We start from the raw sequence: 24,077 nt of genomic DNA, 5'->3' as shown, positions 1-24,077 counted from the left end.
AATGTGGAAGTATTACTATGTATATTAATATTCAGCCTTACAGTCTGACACCTCCACATAATAAAAAGAGACATTTTCAGCGCTATAGCCCTAAGCGTAAAATAGGTAAAAGCTTGTTAGTGCAGATGCTAGGTGGGAGCCAGCAAGTTGTGAGATATTACACTCCATTTCAAACTAATTTAAACAGCGTTGTTCTAACACTAAGCTTTATTATCATTTTTATGACCTCATTTAAAAAAATTATAATAATTAAAGTGCTAATAAAGGGAATATTAAAAAATGTATATGCTATATATTTAAAAATGTAAAAAATACATGGATCTTTTTAAAATACTGTCAACTAGCCTACCCTATAATTTCATATAGCAACAATAATTATAATAATAACAATAACAACAAATTATGTATTTTTTTATTATTATTGGTAACAATATGTATTATTATTATTTTAATTTAAGTAAACTCACGTGTCATCATGGCTGCGGAAGTTTATGGTTTTTCAAGCACACTTCATCCTCTTATTCTTGATAGATGTGAATCGCAGCCTCCTCCTACTGGCCCCTCCCACTGAAACACACACAGACACACAGAAAGCGGGAGAGGTATTTAAAACTTTTTGAGATCTGTCACAGGCTTTGTCATCCCGAAAATCGTGGTGTTTGTCGCACGGTTCATCACTATCCTGACAGAAGATTTTGCGCAGGTCCTTTTACTATATCAGCCGAAGGAAACGTTACCGTGAACTCCCTAAGAAAGTTTTCCTCCGCATTACTGAAGATTCGCTGGTATGTCACTTTGTTTCTATCGTTGCTGTAGTTTTGACGTGTACATTGTATCAGGATTCTTGCAAGACCAGTATAGGGTCCTTGTAAAAATTTTGTTTTATAGCATGTTTACAGTCGCATGCTCATTCCATAGACGCGCATGCACGTTTCAGAGCAGCATGTTGAGTCTGAGTCTCGCGACGAGACAAAACCAGAACTCTTCTACTATAATCTATGAAGTTGTTGTCTTCTATGCAAAGTGACGTTCTTCAATTGCGTGATTTAAAGCCCATTATAATTCAATGTGATTGTAAAATGTGTTTTAAAACAAACAAACAACTGAACTCTAAAGAGTTTTGTAAGTCTGCACGAGCTCTGCAGATGTTGTGATGTGGTCAGGATGAGCTGTGAAACTTGAGGTGCATGTGGTGCCATCTGACAGATGAACTACTATGTGCTGTCCAACACAGAAACAAACTTTTTTGTCCATTAACTTCAAGCCTGACTCTTTTTCAGGATGAGTGGACTGCCCTGCACAGGAATTTCATTTAATCAAATTAATGTACATAGTTCACATAACACTGGAGGTACAGTCATGACATGAATCTCTTTCAGTGCATGTAAAGACAAAAGCCTCTTCCATTTACTAGTTGCAGGTATTGTGAAATCCTCAAGCAGGCCTGTGAGTATATTACACAATTGGGAATGGTATTATCACAAAACTTCAAGGTATACCTTTCTTGGATTTCTGTCACTGAGCTTGAGACTGAGTGATACTTAAACAGCAGGAAATACTCATGATGTCTTGTGTCATCATTTGGTTGTGTACATGGTGATGTCTTCTATAGATGCAGTTCTTCAGCAAAATGAACAGGAGAGAAGTTCTTACATTGTTGATCATTTTCAGCAGATCAGAATTCCAGACTAGTGGCTCATAACTGCAGACTAAAATGTGTTCTGACTGGTTTGCAGTCGTAGACAACAAATAAAACAATGCAAATAACAAAATGCACCTAAAGTTAGTGTGTATGTCAACTTTTAATAGGGAGGACAAACCGCTTCCCAATTATTTTGGTCATGATGTCTATTAATGTGCAACAAATCAAAATCAAATCAAGCCTTTGTAGAGCTGCTTTACAGCAGAATTTGAATTAGTCTCATATTTGATGAAGTTTGCATTATTGATTCTTTTATATTCCTGTTTATTACTCCGAAGCTTATTCTGTTATATTCCTGCTTATTACTCCGAAGCTGCTTTAAAACAATCTGTTTTGTATCAAGTGCTATCTATCTATCTATCTATCTATCTATCTATCTATCTATCTATCTATCTATCTATCTATCTATCTATCTATCTATCTATCTATCTATCTATCTATCTATCTATCTATCTATCTATCTATCTATCTATCTATCTTTGTGTTATCATAAATGTGGTTATTAATATAGCTTTGCTGTTTATTAAACATAGCATTAGTATTTATTAAACAGTATTTATTAAACTAGTATTACACATTTTCTAACCATGAAACAATGGACGTCCTTGTTGTTATGCTTCTGTGTTTGTTTACCAGAGAGACAGTTTTCACCTTATCAGTTTGGCCAAGTGTCTTAATTTAATATTTTATAACCTAATCCATAACCAATTCGTGTTTACTAGTTACAAATTTATAAAACTAATAACTTTAGTTGAGTCCGTTTGCTGTAAGTCACTTTCATTATTGGTGCGTTGCTGATCTCCTCAGGAGGATTTGTTCTGGGTCCCGGTCAGGCTTTTCATTCCTGTCAGACATTAGATGATCTCTGCAAGTGTCTTGCGTGAGAAAACGAGGGATTCTGGGCAGTGAGTTCCATGGGAAAGGCTAATCAGAGCTCTTGAAAGTACTTTAAGACTGTTCATATAGTGATTATTGTAGTGGAGATCAGGTGTAGACGAGTGAAGGTGGTTTCATGAGGACTACATACCTGTGACTGTTATCTGATTCAAGACCCCTGTGACATGTTGATTTGGGTCCTCAGGGTTCACGATCACTCACTCTCAACTTATTACTTTCTAGTCTCAAAGATAGAGGGAGACAGAGAAAGTTCAGTGCTTTTTGGAGGGAACTAAATTCACTGCACATAGCTGAGTAGATTAACAAGAGATGATGCATTTGCACAACTTTTTCTTCTCTGTCTTTGTCACATTGCCGTTCATGAGTAGAGCCAGTGATTCATAACTTGAGGCGTATGAGTAAAAATGCATGTTGGTGCAAGTGTATGTGTGTTACTTTGCATGCTCTGATGTGACTCACAAATAAAGGTTACATATACGCAGATCTGCAGATGTTCCATACAAGTGTGTGTGCAAGTGTGTGCTCGGTGGTGTTAGCGGCCGCCCTGAGGTGTGATTTTAGTGTGTGTTTGTGTGCATGCTGTGTGAACGAATGTGTCCGGTGCTAAAGATGTGCAATTGGCCCAGTGAGCCGATTATATTGATCAATTTGTATCACTGTTGGAGGTTGTGGTTTTGTTTTAGTGCAGCTGGCCACTTCATGTCCCTAGTGTGTCACTGTTTGACACGTGGCTACGCTCACAGCCAACACGGAGTGGATCCATTTGGGCCGACGAGCACATCTTCCATTATAAACATGTCAAAGAGGCTCCCGTCACCGTTGACTTACGCAAACGGGAAACCACACTCTGTTTAGGCTGGATGACTTAATCCAAATAGGATTCATTAGCAGGCGGCCAAGAGGCCCGTGTTGGACATCATTATAGCTTTCGTTTCGGGAGGCCTCCACTACCAAAGTGCCCCTATATGATGCACTCACACTCAGGTACCCACATTTTCAGAAACTCATGCCATGTTTCTTAGTTTGAACAATGTAGGCTGGAGCGAGTTATGTTTTATTTATACATGGCTGGAAATAGTTGTGGTGTTATTCTCTAGAGGTCATGATGTATTCTGGTCTATCCTCTCATGCTGAGATGGTTTTCAGAAGGACATGGTCAAACATACCGTAAAGACCTCGTGAAATAAAAATCAGTTTTATAACTTTTAGTCCATGTCTGTTAGCTTTGACATTGTCTGTAAACCTGTGTACTTTTAAAGATTGGAAATTACAAGTATAAAACAGTCTTTTCTCTGAAGAAAATGGATCATAAATATTCTTAAATCACCTTGTTTGGAAGGGTGAATGCAAATCTGTCTTTACACTCTTCAGCTTAAAGGGTTAGTTCACCCAAAAATGAAAATTCTGTCAGTAATAACTCACCCTCATGTTGTTCCAACCCCGTAAGACTTTCGTTCATCTTCGGAACACAAATTAGGATATTTTTGATGAAATCTAAGAGCTGTCTCACTCCTTCATAGGCTGCTAGGTAATCGATATCTGCCATCCCAGAAAAGTTAGTAAAGACATTGTTAAAATAGTCCAAGTGATTACAATGGCTCAACCTTCAGTTTATCAAGCGATGAGAATACTTTTTGTGCGCAAAATAAACAAAAATAACAAGTGATTTAGACCTCTGAGTGAGTTCACGTTGTGTAACATCGCAGTGCTTCTGGGTTGTACGTCAGAACGTAGACTCACTATTGGCCGACGTTCTGATGTACAACCCAGAAGCGCTGCGCTGTTACACTACGTGAACTCACTCAGAGGCCCACACAGAAGAAAATGAATAGTTGAATAAAGTTGTTATTTTAGTTTTTTTTTTTTGCACAAAAAGTATTCTCGTTGCTTGAGCCACTGTAATCACTTGGACTATTTTAACAATGTCTTTACTAACTTTTCTGGGATGGCAGATATCGATTACCTAGCAGCCAATGAAGGAGTGAGCCAGCTCTCAGATATCATCAAAAATATCTTGATTTGTGTTCTGAAGATGAACGAAAGTCTTACGGGGTTGGAACAACATGAGGGTGAGTTATTACTGACAGAATTTTCATTTTTGGGTGAACTAACCCTTTAAGGTTCTTTACTGGCATATATGATTCCATGAAGTAACTTTAACATCCATGGAACCTTTCCATTGCTGAAAAGATTCCTTGTAGTGGAAAAAGGGTTTTCGGATTATTAAAATGTTCTTTACACTTGGAGTAAAATTGTCTGCGTAAGAACTGTTCAATGAAAGGTTCTTTGGGGAACCCAGAATGTTTCTTCTATGGTGTCGTTGTGAAAACCCCATTTTGGAACCGTTATTTTTAAGAGTATTGAATGAGCATTTCCCACCTATTACCACTTGTAGAAAATAGCCTATCATGTTGAAAACCATGATATAAAAAAAAAAAAAAATCTTACAAGTTTGTAATTAAATGAGGAACATTTCATTACAAACTTGTATGGAACAAAACATGAGAAATTTTATTTTGTTGGTGAACTATCTCTAAGTCTATTGGAAACTTAAAAAAAGAAGGAAGCCATTTGAAATGTGTCATCCCAACTTATTGTTTCAGTAGGAAATACATTAACAAAGGAAAGAAAAATGCATTCATCAAACCATTTCTTTTGCTCTTTAAAGCATAGCTTTTGACATTGAATAGATTGGCATGGGAACAGTTTGCCCTTGATTTTATACAGAATATACGTTTGCACAAGAAACCGAATATGATCAAAACTAATTTGTTGATTGTGAATGATCTGTATCTTTCATTAAGTCAGTGTCTCATTTTGAACTGAATATGGATATAGTTTTAAGGCACGCTTCTTCCTCCAGAGTGAAGTGGCTCTTTGAGTTCAGACCGAGGCTGCGTATTAAACCATATGGTGTTCGACACTCCACCTACACAGTAATAGTGTGGAGTAGCTACTTATTATGTTCAGTCTGGGGTCTGCTGCCTTGAATTTGCTAATGACTTTTCCAGACGGTTTCTGAATGTTATTGTACTATATCTTTCTACCGAGAAATAGAGGGAGAGACACAATCTTTCAGCTGGAATCATATGAGGTGATCGGTCTCTAAACTGAAACAAATACACTTTTATTTTATATCTAACCACAACCAATCAAGTTATATAGAATCGACCTGCCCACGTTCCCATGGTTTAAGTTTGCTTCTTCACTGATCTGCTTTTGGTTGACATGCTAAGAAAGTTCAAGTTTAGTTTTGTATTTTGTTTTGCTCTAACCAGGCCTGGAGAAAATGATTTCCCATTAAGCTAGCTAGCTATTCATTTATTTATTTAACTAGGCTATATAGGACAGCTGAAAAATATATATATATATTTTTTTTGTTCTCATTTATTTAGTATTTAGTTTTTTTTTTTTTACTCTTGTTTTTTTATTTTTTAGATGTTAGTTTTATTTAGTTTTGCCCCATTTTTTATTGTTTTTTTTGTTTGTTTGTTTTTGCTTTGATTTCTGTTTTACTTTGTTTTGCCCTTGATGATGTCCTCTTTGATCTTAGGAATCCAAAATGCTCCTACCATTAGTGTGAGAATGGCAAGAGAGGGGGACATTGAATCAAAGGCAGAGGGGGCACTGGCTTGGGGCCCCTGTGCTGGAAGTGCAATATTTGTTGAGATCCTCCAAAATGACTTCCCAGCCTCAGCAGCTGCCCGTGTGTGAATGGCTCTTTGTTCCTGCAGCTGTTTGCCGAGAGAGAGAGAGAGAGAGAGCGTGCTCTCCTCACCTTACTGAGAGAGAATGAGAAAAAGGCAGAAAGACAGGAGAAGGAAGGAAGCAGAGAGCGTGAGTTAGTGAAAGTTTTAGATACTGATGAAGCTGTGGCTTTCATTCCCCCGGTGTAGCATGTGGTTGTTCTTAACCATTGATGTTTTGATTGACATTTGAGGTTTTAATGCACCTGTGCCACTGTGCATCTTTGTGTAAATTTGACACATTGATTCCCCATAATACACTTTAGTAGCATGTGGTGGTGGGTTCAGGGACCGTGCCTCACCCGTTGCTGCACGGTTGGATGCTTGCTCTGAATGTAACTGCTAAACCCATTAGTGAAATGCGTCTGTAAACTAGCGTGACAAACCTGTGATGTTGTTTGGTCAGGATAATAAAGTGTTATTGGCCTGGCCTGTGTATGCGTATCTGCGCACAATGTGTGGCATGGTGATGTATGCCTCTTAAAATCTGCTACTTTCATTATAGGTAATCTTTACGAGCTGATGAAAAAAACAGGAGAGATGCAGCCATTTCGAAACTGGCCAGTTGTGCAACCTGCGACAAAGTATAAATTCTTAGAAATATGACACTTTAAGGTGATGTTATCACAGTGTAATTACAATAATACTGAGTAATATTAATTAACTACATGTTCTTACTATAAGGTTTAGCTTAGGGTTTGGTTTAGGGTTAGTTACTTGAAATTATGCATCATTCACTGTTATTACCATAGTAAGTAACTAGTAATATTGTAAAATACATCACCTTAACATACAGTAAAGTGTTACCATAATACTAAACAGTCTAAAAGCAATTGGAAATTGCTTTTAGGATACATTTTTGCTCATGTTTGCCTTCAGAAGGACTTAATTCTAACCTGAAATCACCATTACTTACTCCAAAAACCCTGAATCTCTATCTCAGATTTGGGACGATGGCCATTGAAAACTAAACTATTCATTTTGTCCGAATGGAATTAATCAAACTGAATCGAGTCTGATATGACATTTCAGGTTCTCTGGGCAGACGTAAATGTTTAAATGCCAGTGTAGATTTGTTTGAAAGGTTTTTAATTTGATGACTCAATATCTGTCACGATGCAGAAGCTAAGTTTATTACTGTGCCGTTTTGTCAGGTAGTGGAGTAAGTGAAACTTCGTGTGGATAATGCATGTTGTATTTAAGCTCTATTGGTGTGGCATGTGTTGGGATTAGCCCACCCTGCAGTGAACTCGGGTTGGCTTCTTCATCTCTCGAGTTCAGTTGTGGTCGTGTTAATTAGCTGTCGTCTGATAATGCTCTTAAAGGCAAACTCCAGGTGTCTAATCGGACTGTAATCTTCACTTCAGGATTTCTTTTATTGTCTTGTTATTCATATGAAACTGGCCTTTTTTCATACAGCAGTTAAAGTTGTTAAATGATGAACCATCGCTTGTTCTCCTCATTCCCACCGTTCTCATGAGGCTTAATTAGTGGGTTTCGAATAACAGCGCCGTCACATCAACCAGAGCCCTGCTGTCTCGTCCCATCTAAGCCCACATGTGACCCTAATACCTTGCTGCTTGGTCACTGACTGACATCTTTCTCTCTCTCATTCTACAGAGTGTGTGGGGACCATTCAAGAAGACACCCCGCTGCTTCTGTTTCTGCCACATCTGGCTTTAGGAAAGCGTTCTCTTCCAGCCATGCGGCAAACGGCACACATACACCCCTCCGCCATCCTGCTTTTGACCCTCAGCAGCTTGGCCTCTGCAGGTAAGCACTGTTATCCTTGTAACCCATCATCTCTCTCCTGGGCTTTTGGAATAACAGGTCAAGAGTGAGTGAATGTGGCATGACGTAGCATGAGCCGTCTATATCATATGTTCCGTTTGCCTTATGAAGATGAAGGAAAAGCTGAGAATTACGAGGGGTGTTTTAAACGCCTTTCAAAAGTGTTGCTGTGTAATGGCTCATGATGAAGTGAATAAGAGCTCAAGCTCCCTTGGCTAATTTTGATGTTTTAAAGTGTGTGTTTATTGGTAAAGTGTACATTTCTGGTCACCAAGCAGTGCCAAATGGACCCAATCTGCATTTTGTTTGACAAAAAGTTAGTCAGGCAAAGTTAGTTAGGCAAAAGATGACATGTCAGACAGTTGAGCATGCTTAACGTGCATTGGGGGGTGACTGTGACGGGGACAAGCCTCAGTGCTTAAAGGGGAAGTTCATCCAACAATGAAAATTCTGTCATCATTTGCTCACCCTCAAGTTGTTCCAAACCTGTATGAAGTTCTTTCTTTTGGGTTATGATGAACACAAAAGATTTTTTGAAGAATATGGGTAACCAAACAGTTGACTCTATTGACTTCTATAGTATGGAAAAAATACTATATGGAAGTCAATGGGGCCCATTAACTGTTTGGGTGCTAACATTCTTCAAAATATTTTCTTTTGTGTTCAGCAGAAGAAAGAACTTCATACAGGTTTGGAACAACTTGAGGGTGAGCAAATGATGACAGAATTTTCATTTCATTTAAACTATCCCTTTAAGGGGGCGTTTAAAGTTACCTTCAAACGTTTGTTCCGTTAAAATCAATATTTTCTTTTTCATGTAGTTACAATTGTGGTCAGACTTATTGGCACCCATGGTAAATATGATCAAAGATGGCTGTAAAAATAAATCTGCATTGTTTATCCTTTTGATCTTTCATTCAAATTTTTTTTGCAAAAATCGAACCTTTCATTGAAGTAAAAGAACTGAAAGTGGGGGGGAAATCACATTATGAAATAAATGCTTTTATGAACCTTCAGAAATCATTCTAACATACTGATTTTGTTCTCAATAAATATTTTGTATTATTAATGTTGTAAAAACTTGCGCAGTCTTTGATGAATAAAAAGTTCAAAGAACAGAATTTGTTTAAAATATTTTGTGACATTATAAATGCCTTTACTGTCACTTTTGATCAATTTAATTGAAACTGTGTTCTGACCCCAGACTTGTGAAAGGTAGTGTATCTGATTAATGTAAATGTATGTATATGATGTTACCAGCTCTTCAGTTGAATTATTATGATGTGCTTGCTTGCTGCCTCATCGATTACGAAATCAAAGACACAGCGTTGGTTAATGATATGAAGGGTCATTAACCAACATATTCATCAATAATATGATGAAATGACACTATAATTGACCGTAAGCGTGCCTGCATCTAGTCTAACACAGAAAACGGGGCATGTTCTTTGCCGGGACTCTTCGCAGGGCGTGTTCTCGATAAGCTGTGCCTCGGCGCTCATTGTCTTGACAGAGCGAGGCAGTGTTGCCTGTTTTGTCAGGCAATCACGATTCGCCCCCTGTGTTCGGAATTTCCCCGGTTCCTCCCAGCATGAGTCTTCTAGATCTGGCTGTCAGAGAGCAAAGGCCGGGGGGATTTGCATTAAGAAAGTGCTGACAGCCTCAATCTCTCAGCCCGAAACACCAGTGCCGCACGTCAGCTATGCGTCCTCTAACCCGACTCATGCAGCTCTATCTGTGTGATTGATCAGGGCTTGTTGGCTCAGTCTCTTCAGAAGAGTGATGATTTGTTCCCCTCTGGCACAACAGCCTGACAGATAGTTGCATGCCAAGAGAAAAAGGGAAAGAAAACAATATGGCAGCAACCAAACAAACAGAGGGAACAGGCAAAATTGTGACAGTCATCAAGTCTGGGTTGTCGGAATGGAGTGTTATGACTTAAGAGTGCATGTATTTCACACCGTTCTGTGATTTTACTTTCACTTGTTCTGTCGAATGTCTCTTTGTTGGTAACAGATCCCACTGGCCATTCTCAGCAGTTTTTAAAAATTTCTGCCACTCAAACCAAATGCTTTTCTTCTCGAGGAAAAAAAGAGAGAAAGGAAAGTAGTGTAAATATTTGATGGAAAGACATTCATTTATTGTGGAGGGGGCATGATTAAATCTATGGTTTTTACCTTTTTTTTTTCTTTCTTGTACATCAAAAAGTTGACGTGTTAAATTCACAACCCTACCCTACCCTACCCTACCTATGTGAAGTATACAGCTGTCAGAAAGCTGATGTTAAAGGGTTATAAATGTATATACAATTCTCAGAGGTGAGAATTATGCCATATATATATATAAGCTAAGAAAGTAGAGGACTTTTTAATAATGTTATCTGAATTGTCGGTTAGCGTAACGCTAACATAGGACAAACACCTCCGTCAACACGGCTGGTAAAGCGAGATGTTTGACCCGAGTCTCGACCTGCTCAAAGCGGAACGTTTCCTGTTAGTGATGGTAAAGCAGGAGGACAAAGGCTACTGTGTCAGAATGTCCCTTGAGTTTAGTGAAATTTGGCCAGAAAACAATCCTACCTACCCTTTCCTTTAATACTCTTGAGCAAGCATTGTTGTTTTGCACTAAATATTTGCTTCTTGGAGTCTTCCTCAAGAAGACATGTTGGCACATTTACCTAGAGCACATTTATTGGGGACTTCTTTTAATTCTTTTTAATTTTTTATTGTTTATGAAGCTGTTCCAAACCTTTGTTTTGGGTGATGTTGATCAAACTGGAGTCTAAACAAACTTTATGGGTGTCATATCTGGGCATGCTCAGTATTTTCCTTGTACTCTATTTTTTCCTTTTGTTTTAGAGCATAGCGGCCTCCCTGAAGTCTCTTGTTTTCTAAAAAAACTAGGACATTATCTAATCTGCAGCATCAGAGTGTCTGCAGCCCTGAGCCCTTTCCACATTGACTTCAAATCACTTCCAGTCATAACCTGTGTTCAGCTTTAGTCATCTGATTCTAGAGATGATGAGGTGTGATATATGAACATCTCCATGTCTTCTGAGACCTTGTCATCAGAACGTCTCTTCCACAACACTGAATCTCCTGTGACAGTGGAGAAATGTGTAATCTATATAATAGATTAGAAAGAAGATCTGTCCCACTGTGTCCCAGGATGGTTCTCTCTCATGTGACGTGACTGATACAGCAGAAATAGTGTTCACAGGTGACATGTATATTATTTTTAGGTCTTGTAATGAGAACAAGTTAATGAGACTCACATTTAAAAGGTCATGAAACCCTAAACTAATTTTTCTGAGGTTTTAACAGAGGTATGCGTGTTGAACATCATTGCAGACAATGTTAGCATATGTTAGATATAATTGTAAGGGAAAACTGGTTAATTTTGTCGTCTTCCGGATTTAAAATCTATATCGTGTCCACGTCACAGGTTGTGATGTTGCAGTACACTATAATACTTCAATGGTGTGTCAGTGTCTCATATGACGGGAGAGGAAAATAAGGGTTATCGCTTTAAAATCATTAACTATGGGTGTTGTAGTCCTTCGCGAAACGCATCATGGGTAATGTAGTTCATATCAAGCATGCTCGTGTGAGGGGCATATATACTCTCGCTGTGCAAGAAAGTTTCTGTGTTGCTTTTCTGTTCGTTTATTTAAGTCAATCCACCCGGGAGTTATCGTGAACTGTAACTCTGACAACTTTACCCTGCAAGAATGAGTAAAATGGCATACACTGGCAAACTTTGTCCCTCTCATCATTGCCCGAACGTGAACTAAAGAGTCGTTACGCTGCCGCTGTGAATGGCCGAAGCGGTCAATGAAACACAGGCTTGAATAATGTTGAAATAGTCTAATTAATATGTTCAACTTTAAATAGTTACACCAAAATTTTTCATTCTGTCATATTTACTCACCCACATGTCATTCAGCCAGGGCTGTCACACAAGATTTTCAAGGCAAGATTAAAGTGAATAGCAACTTACATTTCTGTCTTTTCATATGAAGCTCTCTTTTGAATTTTGAGGATGCTCACTGGTCATATGAAGGACTTATATAGTGCTTTTTGTGAAAAAGCACTGGCCATTCTGGTCCCCATCCACTTTCATTGTATGGGAAAAGATCAACTGTTAAATATCTCCGTTGGTGTTCCATGGAGGAGAAAAAGTACACAGATTTGAAAGGTTGAATATATGATGCTAGAATTTTCATTTTCTGGATGAACTTTCTCTTTAATAAGTATTTTTAAATAAGCTGTCCGCTCTTCAATACATTTTCTCTCTCTCTCTCACTGCCTCTTTTCATCCCTTCATTTGTCAGACATTCCTTTCTAAGCACTTTTTGTACATCTGAGTTGCCTTTTTTTGGTCTTGGTTTTGCCAAGCTGTAGATTCTCAGTACGGTCTGTTATTATGGGATGGCAGGGCTTTTGGAAGCCCTCAAGTTTCACTGGTGAAGTGGAGAATGGAGCAGAAATCCTGCCAGATATTAATTTGCAGCACTTGCCAAAAACAGCTCTTGCAGGATGCTGGTTACGCCGAGGGCCGAGCGTGTGGCCTGTGGGGAGGCTGCAGGAACACGCGTTGGCTCATGTACACGGGTGAAACGCCTCACTTTCCCCTCAGCGCTCCATCGTTTTTTACCCTCCCACAGCTCACAGGGATGAGTGACAGTTTCGTCATGCCTGTAGGCCCCATACAGATTGTTAGTCTATCCTTCCATTCTGTCATGTGACAAAGACATAGAATTAGTGCTGAAAGGTGAGTTTACAGTAATATACCTGCAGTTATATTCAGCTTAATGACACACTTTAAAGGGGATCAGTCCTTCATCCTCATTTTAAAACAATCAAGGCTCTGCTTTGTGGAGATAAATGACCCTAAACACTGAATAATCCATATCAAGGCAGGGCTCAACATAGGCATGGATCAGGGCCAGTGTGAGAAAGATTCAGGTCTGTTTATGAAACTGTTGTGTGTGTTTTATTGCATCTTAGGTTCATTGATAATGTGCATGCGCTTAATACCAATTCTTGTCTTAGGACAACTTTAACTTTTTTGATCCACTTCAAATGTTGACTACTGAATATATATATATATATATATATATATATATATATATATATATATATATATTTATATATTTATATATATTTATATATATATTCAAATGTAATTTATTCCGGTCATAGCAAAGCTGAATAATCAATTGGCATTACTCTTCATGATTCTTTAAAAATGATCACATGTCATCCTTCTGAAACCGTTCTAATATGCTGATTTGGTACTCAAGTAACATTTCTTATTATCAATGTTGAAAACAGTGCTGCTTAATATTTTTGTGGTAACTGTGAAAAAAAAATATTTTTCAGGATTATTTAAAAACTCAAAAGAAAAGCATTTATTTGAAATATACGTTTTTGTAACAATGTAAAAGTCTTTACTGTCACTTAAAAAAAAAGAAGAAAGTATTAGGCCCTATTTTTTTATAGTAGAATAGAATTTAATACAATTCAATTGTAATGTAAAAATGTAATTAAGTTTATCACTATTGGTCAACCAAGTTAAAACATTGGCAAGGCAGGTAAAATATATGGAGAAAAAAAATCCTTATTGTTGAGCCCTGTAATGTATAAGACATGTTTGTTTAGTCTCTTGCTCTGAGAAACGACCCCAAACAACATTTTATTTTCATATTCTCATTTAAAATGACTCGTCTGCTTTTGCTCTATTAAGAACCAGGCACAGAATCAGACAGACTATAATAGTGCCTCTCCAAATGTTTGAGGTCAAATGATCTATGTGCTGTTTTATGGTTTGTGTGACGGACTACGTCTGAATGTGCGTACGTCTGTGTGTGTGTGTGTATATGAGGGCCTCCAAATTGTATTGCGCAACCGCTGCAATCTGAGCCGTGGTGCTGTGGAGGCAGTGAGATCCAAACCACCACACGACTCCACACTCTGCTCCAAACTGGAAGGAACGAGAGCAAGAGAGATCTCCTTCCTAAACCAGATGTTGCTCGGTGATTTAAGTGTTAGTAACCAGACTCCTTCACTGCTCTTGGGTTGGCACGAGTGAGAGGTGTAGGGATGTTTACATAGCAACAGCAACCCGTCATTGGCTTAATTACAGGTTACTGCAATCTACACCACGGCTCGCAATCTCTTCGAGTCGGTCTGATACTCTCTCTCTCTCTATCTCTTTCCCCTCCACCACAACCGTTATGCCAGTAAGTGAGTGTGTAGACGACCTCAGCCAGAAACCTAATGGAGAACAGCTGGGGTGACCCTGCATTTTCCATTGTGTTTCATAGAGTGCTGGAAAAAAGAAAACGAAAAACACAGGCCACAAGATTTGGAGAGGTCTAAGGAGCGTGCCGTGAATTCATTGAAAAAGATGAGAAGAATCGTATCTCTATAGTTAACTCCTTTTGTGCTGGTTGTGCGAAAAACAAATAGATAAAACTGGCGGATGAAATCTGAAATAATTATCTTTACACAATTGACTTAATATATTTACCTACCCCTAAGAGGAGAGATAAAATCCTAATGTGTGTGTGTGTGTGTGTGTGTATATATATATATATATATATATATATATATATATATTTATATTAGAATTTTGTCCTCAGTACTATTTGAAGTCCAAACACTAGTTTCTGTAAATAAAAAGGCGCATGGAGCTGAATGTTCTTCAGGAGTCACACGCTTTTTAACCAATGAATTTACACGACTGTTCCAGTTGTTCATGATATACTGAATACATTTTAAGGATAACTATTTTTAAGAATATAGATTTTGGCATAATGAGAAAAAATGTGACAGTGACAAAAAATAGTCATTATAAAAATGTACCTAACTTTTTTGCAGGTCTAGAAATTAAACTTAAAATTATGCATTTTCAATATTTAGTTGTTTTAGTGGAGTTTAATTCTTGTTCTATCTTATTTTAAATCATGTTAAATCATCTTGAGCCTGGTTGGAAGTTTGCTGAGGCCCTGTGGTTGAGAAGCACTGCTTTAGGGTATGTACACTTTTAGACAGGATTACTTAAAATAAATTTTTATTTTATATTTGCAGAATATATGTGACCCTGGACCAGTCAAATGGGTCATTTTATTTTATTTTATTGAGATGTATACATCATCTGAAAGCTGAATAAATAAGCTTTCCATTGATGTATGGTTTGTTAGGATAGGACACAATTTGTCCGAGAGACAACTATTTGAAGATCTGTGAGGGTGCAAAAAAAAACGAAACATGAGAAAATCGCCTTTAAAGTTTTCCATTTATGTTCGCGATTGTGCTACATTCACTCACAAAAATATATATTTTATATATTTACTATAGGAAAACATAATCTTCACTTAATAGCCTAATGATTTTTTGGCATAAAAGAAAAATCAATAATTTTGCCCCATACAATGTATTGTTGGCTATTGCCACAAATATACCTGTGCTACTTGTGACTGGTTTTGTGATCCAGGGTCACATCTATGTAAATATCTGTTTTGCCATACAGATGTATTAAAAACAAAACATGTTATTTTATCTGTTTAATACGTTTACATAATCCTTACAGAATTATTTTTAAATAATGAACAAAACTATATGTATTACTATATTACACAGGTGTATGTGATCCATAATGATTCGTAATGAAGTTTATTATGGCAACAATTTTGCATGCATATTTAACTTTAGATTAAATACTCGGGTTAGATATTTGAACAAACTCCTAAAGTTTTAACTGTTAAGTGTAAAGTGTTACTTCAGTGCAGGATTTTATTACTTTGGTTGTTGTGCATACCGTGGCCGTTCAGAAATTACATGTCTGATATCACTAAAAGGTAATGCTCTATTGCGTTAAAAAATAACAAACCACTTACAGTAAACCCTAACCTAAACCTTACCAATAGTGTTACCAAAAGCAAATGTCCATTTTAGCTTGCTTCTGCAAGTCTTTTAGCTCTTTTAACGAGACTCGTGTTTAACAGGACTTGTACTCAGAAGCTTTGCATCGCAAATGCAACGCTGTACCAGATGTCAGAAAATGTATATGGTGCTGGTCATGTGATGCAAACATCAAAATGTATTAGATTGCAAATCCTACACTATGGTTAAACCATATTGTGCAAGGAACCATGCTAAACTAGGTCTTTATCAATTGAAAATCTTCCCATGCAATCATATTAAGTGAGTAAAAGTGAATAGAAGTTGTTGTTTTACTGCCTCTTGTGTTAATTAAATTGTATGTACGTGTTTGGAATTTTGCAAAATTGTGCAAAAAAAGGCATGTTTTTTTTCCAGTGTGACTTTGAAGTGACTACTTGGACAAGTAAACAACAGTTTAGCGATCACCTATAACACCCTAGCTACCACATAGCAGTATGCAAAAAAAATGATATTATAAAAAAAAAAGCTTGTCACCCTTTTTTGACTGGTTTTTGCAACAAAAAGCCCCAGTTTGCAGCCCATGTACTGAAGTCGCAGATAATACAACAGATTCCAAACCGAAATTTCAAACTGATCTGAAATCTAGATGATCATTCCTCAGCGTTACGTCGATAAAGTATGGACTTGTAGGAAGGGTTTATGGTGCCATTTGGGACAGGGCCTATATGTCATCCTGACTAAAACACTTCACACTTCATCCAACCTTTTGTACCTTTTTATGCTGAGTACAAAAGACTGTTATGTGCTTGGAAGAAGGAGGGCTGACGTTTGACTTGTCTTCCATTGACAGCCTGCCCTCTGACCTTAAAAGGGCTGATGGTATGCCCTCTGAGTGTTTTACAGCTTGTGAAACACTGATTCAACATGCTCATGCCCTCAGCTTGCCCTTCCTGACTCACACTTACAGAATGGTCTTTATTTCCTCTGTGCCCACTCTGGCAGGCTTGTCATTGGTGCCATCAATCATTGAGACAGGTGGGAGCAAAAAATGCTTCTATCGATTTATATATATATATATATAAACACATACATACATACACATACATATATATACATATGTATGTGTATATATATATATGTATACATATATATCCAAATCCAGTATCCAATTTGTAGATAATTTAAAATGTATAACACACATTCACCGATAAGCCTGTTTAGCTTGAGCCATTTTGAAGGAGTCAAGATTAACTTCTCAAACAAATGACCAGACCCATATGGATGGCAAGTTTTTTTTTTTCTGTGCTGATTTTGTGAGAAAATCTAAATAGTCACAGAACTCTCTTATTAGTAGCTGAAAACTAAAATATTAATATATATTAACCCTTAAACGCATACCTTGGGTCTTTAGTGATCCAGGATGTCATTCAAGTTAGACATCAACCTTCTTAGTATTCCTCAATCAATTCATTATGAACAATATAACAAGATTTTATTTTTATTTTTATAAAAGAATCCCTGTTTTCCCATTGCTTTTTGTTAAAATTGTATAGATTTGGAAGATTTGGAGCATATCTTTAGAGAGGATGTGGCGGCTCTAACCGATGACTCTGGGAAACATGACGTCTTTGTTTATCTGGGGAGAGTCCTAGTAGAAGAGCTGCCATGGAGGGAAGAAGAATCGCTATCCAAATAGCCACAGGACTTGAAGTGTTTACTCTGATATTGGACCCTCTCTTTCCCTGTTTATGTGCTACAGACAACAGTTGCCTCAAGTTTATTCAGGTGCTATTACAGAAGAGACTCTTCTACATGTGTGCATGTGTGTTTCTTTGTGAACATTACTGATGAAATTTACTCATTCATGAACTTCTTCATGAAGAAATTTAGTCTTGGCTTGAATTCATTGTATGTTAAAACAAGAAATCTATACTTGAAGTATATCCAAGGACCTCAAAGAGGGACTGTTTTCTGATTGAAAAAAGAAAAGGTATCTGCTAAAAACTAGTGAGAAGGCATGTTCCCCTTTGTGCACCCCATTTTCGAGGAGTCAGCCAGTAGTTGTGCTGTGCTGTTCTTATGCTGACAATGCAGTGAGGTCAGAGGAATGTTTAGTTTGCCATTACGGTAAGAGGCACTACAGGGAACAAGCTGTACAAGTATCATTGAAAAGCACTCTTCCCTGCCTGACTGAATGGAGGACTATTTTCTACCAATCAAACACTATGAATGTCCTGCTGTTCCATGGTGCTTTTGATTGATAAACTATTGATTTTGATCATGTGACTGCCAAATCAATAGCATTCTAAGAGAGATTGTGTGTCTGTTATCGTCTTTCTCTGTTGATCTTGGTGATCTATTGCAATTATTTGTATTCTGCCCTACAAAGGCAAAAGACCTTAAAGGAACATGCCGACTTTTTGGGACTTTATCTTATTCACCGTATCCCCCAGAGTTAGATAAATCCATACATACCCTTTTCATCTCCGCGCGTGCCGTAACTCTTGTCTGACGCACCCACCGCTAGTCTAGCTTAGCACAAAGACTGGAGGTAAATGGCTCCAGCTAGCATACTGCTCCCAATAAGTGACAAAATAACGCCAACATTTTCCTATTTACATGTTGTGATTTGTATAGTCACAGTGTGTACGAATAACAAGGTCACATGAGACACAGCCATCTTCTAACCGTATACATACTGGGAACTATATACTCAGAAGGTGAAGCACTGCTACATGGGTGGAGTGATTTGCTCGCAGCACCTGAGAAGCCCCGTGGTGAGGAGCAGAGAGTTCGCTCAGAGTTGGAGTCAATCACTCCGCAGAAGTAGCAGTGCTTCCTTTAACTCACTAGTGTGGAACTGAGAAAAATGGCTTTAAAGATTTTTAGTTGTCCAGCCAAATTAATTATAGGTAGGACACTGGAAATCTGGCAATTAGATGTTTTAGTAATGAAAATTATCTACATAAAAAAAAAAATCTTGAGCTCAAATTTGTCTTTTGACCACTATTTTAAAGTTACTGTACTCTGCCTTTGGATTGTCAGCAAAAAGTAAGAAGTCATGATAAGGCAAAAGGCAGTAACCTCCACATTATCAATATTTGGTTGCTGATCACCATTAACAAAATCATTATAGTAACACCTGTATAAAATCTAGCGATCATGGCATTTATTTTGTATGATTTACAATTACTTATAGCCATCTACTTATTGCTATCCTGTGCTTTGGTTGCATTCTGATGGCATTATTAATACATTAGACATGACAAAATACCTCCATAGCGGTAAAGAGTATCTTCAACTGGTACCGAGTGGCATAGACTTGCTAAGCGCGCGTTCAAAATGATCACGATAAAACAGATCCTCGTGCACATTAGACAAGGGGACTGGTTTATAGCGGTGGATCTGAAAGATGCATACTTTCACATTCAGATAGCCCCTCATCACAGGCGCTTCCCGAGATTCGTGTTCGAAGGTGTCGCACTCCTCACATTCACGAAAAACGCAGTGCTTTCCCCTTTGATACTCAGTTGGGAGCGCGTTCTGGACTACCTAGATGACTAATGCATTTATTGCACAACCTTCTGTGTTCTGCGTCTTTTCAGTATGTGGTGGTTTCAGCTGTCTGCCCTATTATTGCGCTTGTGCACTTCGCTCGTCCCGCGGATTTATTCCGGACGCTGTGATTGTAGTTAGGCTATATCCCGCTTGTAACAGCTGGTCTGATGTTGTATGCACCAGCACTTGCTTCATTATGTTGTATGTACCAATATACCCTTCTTGCTTCATTATTAACACTCCCTTAGTCCAGCATTGGTTCGACCGTGTTTAGAGCGGGGTTTAGAAGCTTTGGCACTCTGCCAGCTAGATGCATGAGTGTTTCAACCATGTCCGGTACCTGAACTGGGTGAGGCGGGGCTTTAGTTGTTTGTTGTATTCATCTGCTACGGCATGTGTAGTTTTTCTTTCAACTCTGCATATATCCTTCGCGATCGATATCGCACGTTTGTCGATGGAGCGGGTTCAGATCATATTAAATGTTCTGACCGCGTTTGTGCTGGACAAAGCTCTGAAGACATCAGAAGTTACAGGGACTGATGGCAGCTGTACAAAGTACACAGGCTACACCGTTATTTCAATTTGAAAGGACATTAAAACAAAGGCAGAACACCGTACAATCTGATAGGTAGAATTAATTGATAGAACACTGGCACAGTAACTTAATATTGACGCACGGCTAAACAAAGGCAGAGCACCGTAACTCAATTTGAGCGTTCCAAAGCAAAGCCAAAGAGCAGTAACTGGTGTTACGGTGTTCTGCCTTGGTTTCTCATGGGCTTTTGGAAGTTACTGTTAAGACAACCCATTATTTTCTCAAAAAAACAACGGAATTGACTCAAGATGCTTATCCACATGATAAAGGAGGTCTTGAATGTGGCAAAAATATCAATATCTCATTTTCAACCAAAAAGTTACGGGTTTTTTTTGCACGGCAGTATTTGTCTGCTTCTTCATCTTTTGGCACTTTTAAGGGTTGATATTTATTAAAATGTAACAGATTTCAAGACATTACAATTGTCTTGGAAATTTTTAACCATGCCTTCATCATTCATTTTTGCCACTTTTCAAATGACTACTATGTGTGTAGCTTTAATTGTTTTGCCCTTGTTGCAGACCCAGATGTTCAGTCTATGAAAATCCAGCATAAAATAAAATAATTATTCTATCACATAGTTGTGGAGTTATTCCATTTACACTGAACAACTGTGGCCTTATTAAAGTTTTTTTTTTTTTTTTTTTTTGTACAAAAGTTAGTATACCTGTTTACCAATACCATTTTATTCCACCACATAATGTCATGGAAATTCACCAGTTTGCCAAAACTTACAATAGTTACGATTTACCATGAGAATGAGTTGCATCTTGCCTGTGCTCTTGCTGTTGTAATGTTAGCTAAGCTGCTCTCTATCTCCCTTGTCATGTGCATGTTGATGTATGAAGCATACATTCCTGTTTCTTTACGTGTGTGTCAGCAGTCAGACTGTATGTTTCGGCAGGTCGGACATTAAAGCTGGTCGTGCACACACATGTGCAGGTCTGTATGGAGCAGCTGTCGACCTGTTTGTTGAAAGTCTTCCTCTCCTCTTTTCTTCTCCTGTCCTCTGGGAAATGGCCATGTCATGTTTTACTTCAAAGACCATTGATTTATACCTAAAGAGAGAGAGAGAGAGAGAGAGAGAGAGAGAGAGAGAGAGAGAGAGAGAGAGAGAGAGAGAGAGAGGAAAAGTCTTTGCTTTGCCGTCTCTCTAGACTGGCCTGATTTTTACTCTGACCCCGGAGCTGCCTCTTCCTCTCTCTCTCCTCCTGCCTGAGAAATGAAAGATGTGTCCCCATCGATACGTGCTTTAACATCTGAGTTTCAATGCCACGATTGTCCCTGAACCTTTTGCCCCGACACTGATTTACAGCTCTTTATCCATACACGAAAATACACCTGGTAACATATTTGGACATGGAACAAAGGGTTGCTCATTCTGAAGGATTTAGTTCAAGGCAAGCTCACACTACACAACTTTTGCCTGGATTTTGCTGTCGCAGACAGATTTCCAAGGTCTCCACAGCTCCGGATCACGGCCAAATCTGTGTTTGTTGCGGTCTCCTGTCACAAGCAGTCACAGACGGTGTGATATTTTCAAACCAGTTTCATATTATCGCCTCGTGATCTTGTAGTGTGTGCAATGCAGTGACAAGGTGGAAATAATTCAGCCAATCACAGTGCAGATGGTAAAAAAGGAAATATCTCGTAATCACTTGCATGAATTGATGCGAGAAAATTTTCGATGCGACTGCCTCTTTACCAAATGTGTTGTAGTTTGTGCACTTTGTCAGTGTTGTGTTGTGTAGTATGCACACTGCAATGAAGACGATGACAGATGATAAGAAACCTGGTTGTGTAGTGTGAACAAGTGTTGTGTGGGGTTCAAAAGATGTTTTCTATTTATATGCCACATAAGTGACTATAATTGCCAATGTCGCCTGTGAAGTGTGTTTTAAATCTGTCAATTGCAGTTCCTTTACAGGATGCTAGATGGCCGCCAAAGGGTTCCAAAATTAACACTCATCAAGTGCCAAATGTGTGTAAAAAGTGGTTATTCGCCAGTTGGTCAGTAACTTTATAAAAAAAAAAAATAAAAAAAAAATATATATATATATATATATATATATATATATATTTTTTTTTTTCTTATAAAGTTACTGACCAACTGGCGAATAACCACTTTTTACACACACACACACACACACACACACACACACACACACACACACACACACACACACACACACACACACACACACACACACACACACACACACACACACACACACACATATAGCACACCAATATATATATATATATTTGGACCCTATATGCACATGTAGGCCTTTAGCATATCAGTAGGTTTTGAGACAAAGTCATTGTCATACCTTGATCAGCCCTCTACTCTCCTAGACATGAATGTTTTTCATGCCCTCATGTTTATGCACTTAATGTTAAAATAGCTTCTTCTGGCATTTGATAGATGCTGATTTAACATCACACTGATGTTGAAGTTCATGACATCTGCTAACAGCGTGCAGAATTACCTCCCACTACCTTTCCGTGTCTTTCGTCCATATTCTCTACCCCTCTCTTCACCTACATGTTGCTTCTCAGTGGCATTCTGTGAAACCATATTTCATCCACAGACAGATGAACTTAACTCCCTCTATTCCCTTCTAAGGAGTACATAGGCTTCCTGTATTTGTGGCCCCTGGCTGGAATGGGGGTGAGTTACAGTAGGATAAGCAGCATAGGTCTAGTGATTACAGATAAAAACACAAGCAGGGAGAATATTGTGTTCATTAAATGTGCTTGATGTAGCTTCACAGAGCCTGGGAATTTCATAGAGCAGCAAAGAGGCAGAAGGTTTTGAGGATTGGCCTTAATCCCTCATTCTATATGAGAACAAAGATTTGTTTCCTTATGGTTTATGTAGATAGAGTCCACCATGCTGAATCTGTGACCCCTCAGAGCCTACATCCTCCTCTGTTCCCATTTACTGTCATGAGACTAGACTTACGGTGGTTTAGTTTAATTAAAAACATATTCTTTATAGCTTTGCTGCACATGATCAGGTTTCAGGTTATGTAACATAGCTCAGCATGGTTGGAACATTGTTTCACTTCAAGGTGTGTCTGAAATACTGATGATGTATTTAATGTTAAATGTTGCTCATAAACCATTTGCGATGCGACCTGGGAAAACCCATCGCATGGTGAAATTTCATCTATTACGATACCATATTAAAGCTGGTTTCAAGTAATTTCCAAATCTGTTTTTATTTCTTTCATCGCTTGTCGGTAACAAAAGTTATGGTTATCTGAAGTCGGCTGATCGCTATGATTTTCAGGAACGGAATTTTGAGAAAAACAGGTTTGATTAACAGTCACGTCCTGCTAGCGGGACGATTGGCGCTCTTTTTTTATTGCCTTTTTTTCATATCACATATTTTAGCAATCATCATAGAAAAAAAAAAAGAAAAGAAAACTTGCGTGCCTTTGTAATTTACACAGGACTGGTGGGAAATGCGCATTGATATACCTTTATTCTAGATGTTATGTGTTTATTTTGCTAGGTGAACTGTCTTCTGCTTGCCACTATACATCGCTATTTTTCTTCACTAAACTAGTGAATTTTGCCAAGATATATTCAGAGATGATAGACAAGATGTTATAAAATAATAATTTACTGAAAACCCAATTTTGACAAAAAACAAAACAAAACTGACATTCAACCTATTTTTAGACCGTACTGAAAACGTACCAGCGCGATGTCCGACGGGTTTTCCCAGATCACATCACATTTTACTTTTATTAATTTAATGATTCTGAAGTGGAAAAGGATGAGAATACATGTAGAGTGGGAATTGGTGTTATCTATTGTAAATATTGATTGGATTGTAAAAAATTGTCAGGCTGAAAAATACAGGT

The 24,077-nt window shown here is 38.0% G+C and overlaps 1 protein-coding gene and 1 long non-coding RNA gene across 3 annotated transcripts in view; one reads left to right on the top strand and one right to left on the bottom strand.

Annotated features, from left to right (window-relative positions):
• Positions 1–562: 562 nt before the first annotated feature.
• tgfbr3 (transforming growth factor, beta receptor III) overlaps positions 563–24,077 on the top strand; it is a 113,891-nt gene continuing 90,376 nt past the window's right edge. The window contains exons 1-2 of one of the 2 annotated variants that reach the window (XM_082136781.1): positions 563–785; positions 7,966–8,118. In XM_082136781.1, coding sequence (XP_081992907.1) covers positions 8,049–8,118 — 70 coding nt within the window. In that variant the 5' untranslated portion in view covers positions 563–785; positions 7,966–8,048. The remainder of the gene's footprint in view (positions 786–7,965; positions 8,119–24,077) is intronic. The other variant, XM_082136780.1, reaches the window with a different exon arrangement.
• LOC309474525 lies at positions 14,888–17,102 on the bottom strand. Its single transcript, XR_014197362.1, has 3 exons — positions 16,410–17,102; positions 15,643–15,862; positions 14,888–15,005 (listed from the first exon to the last, which is right to left on the bottom strand). It is a non-coding gene; the product is annotated as an uncharacterized lncRNA (long non-coding RNA).

Source organism: Leuciscus leuciscus, assembly GCF_965113295.1.
Source record: "Leuciscus leuciscus genome assembly, chromosome: 14".
Lineage (NCBI taxonomy): Eukaryota > Metazoa > Chordata > Actinopteri > Cypriniformes > Leuciscidae > Leuciscus > Leuciscus leuciscus.
The sequence above is the reverse complement of the archived record's forward strand: the minus strand, read 5'-3'. Positions and strand labels throughout refer to the sequence as shown.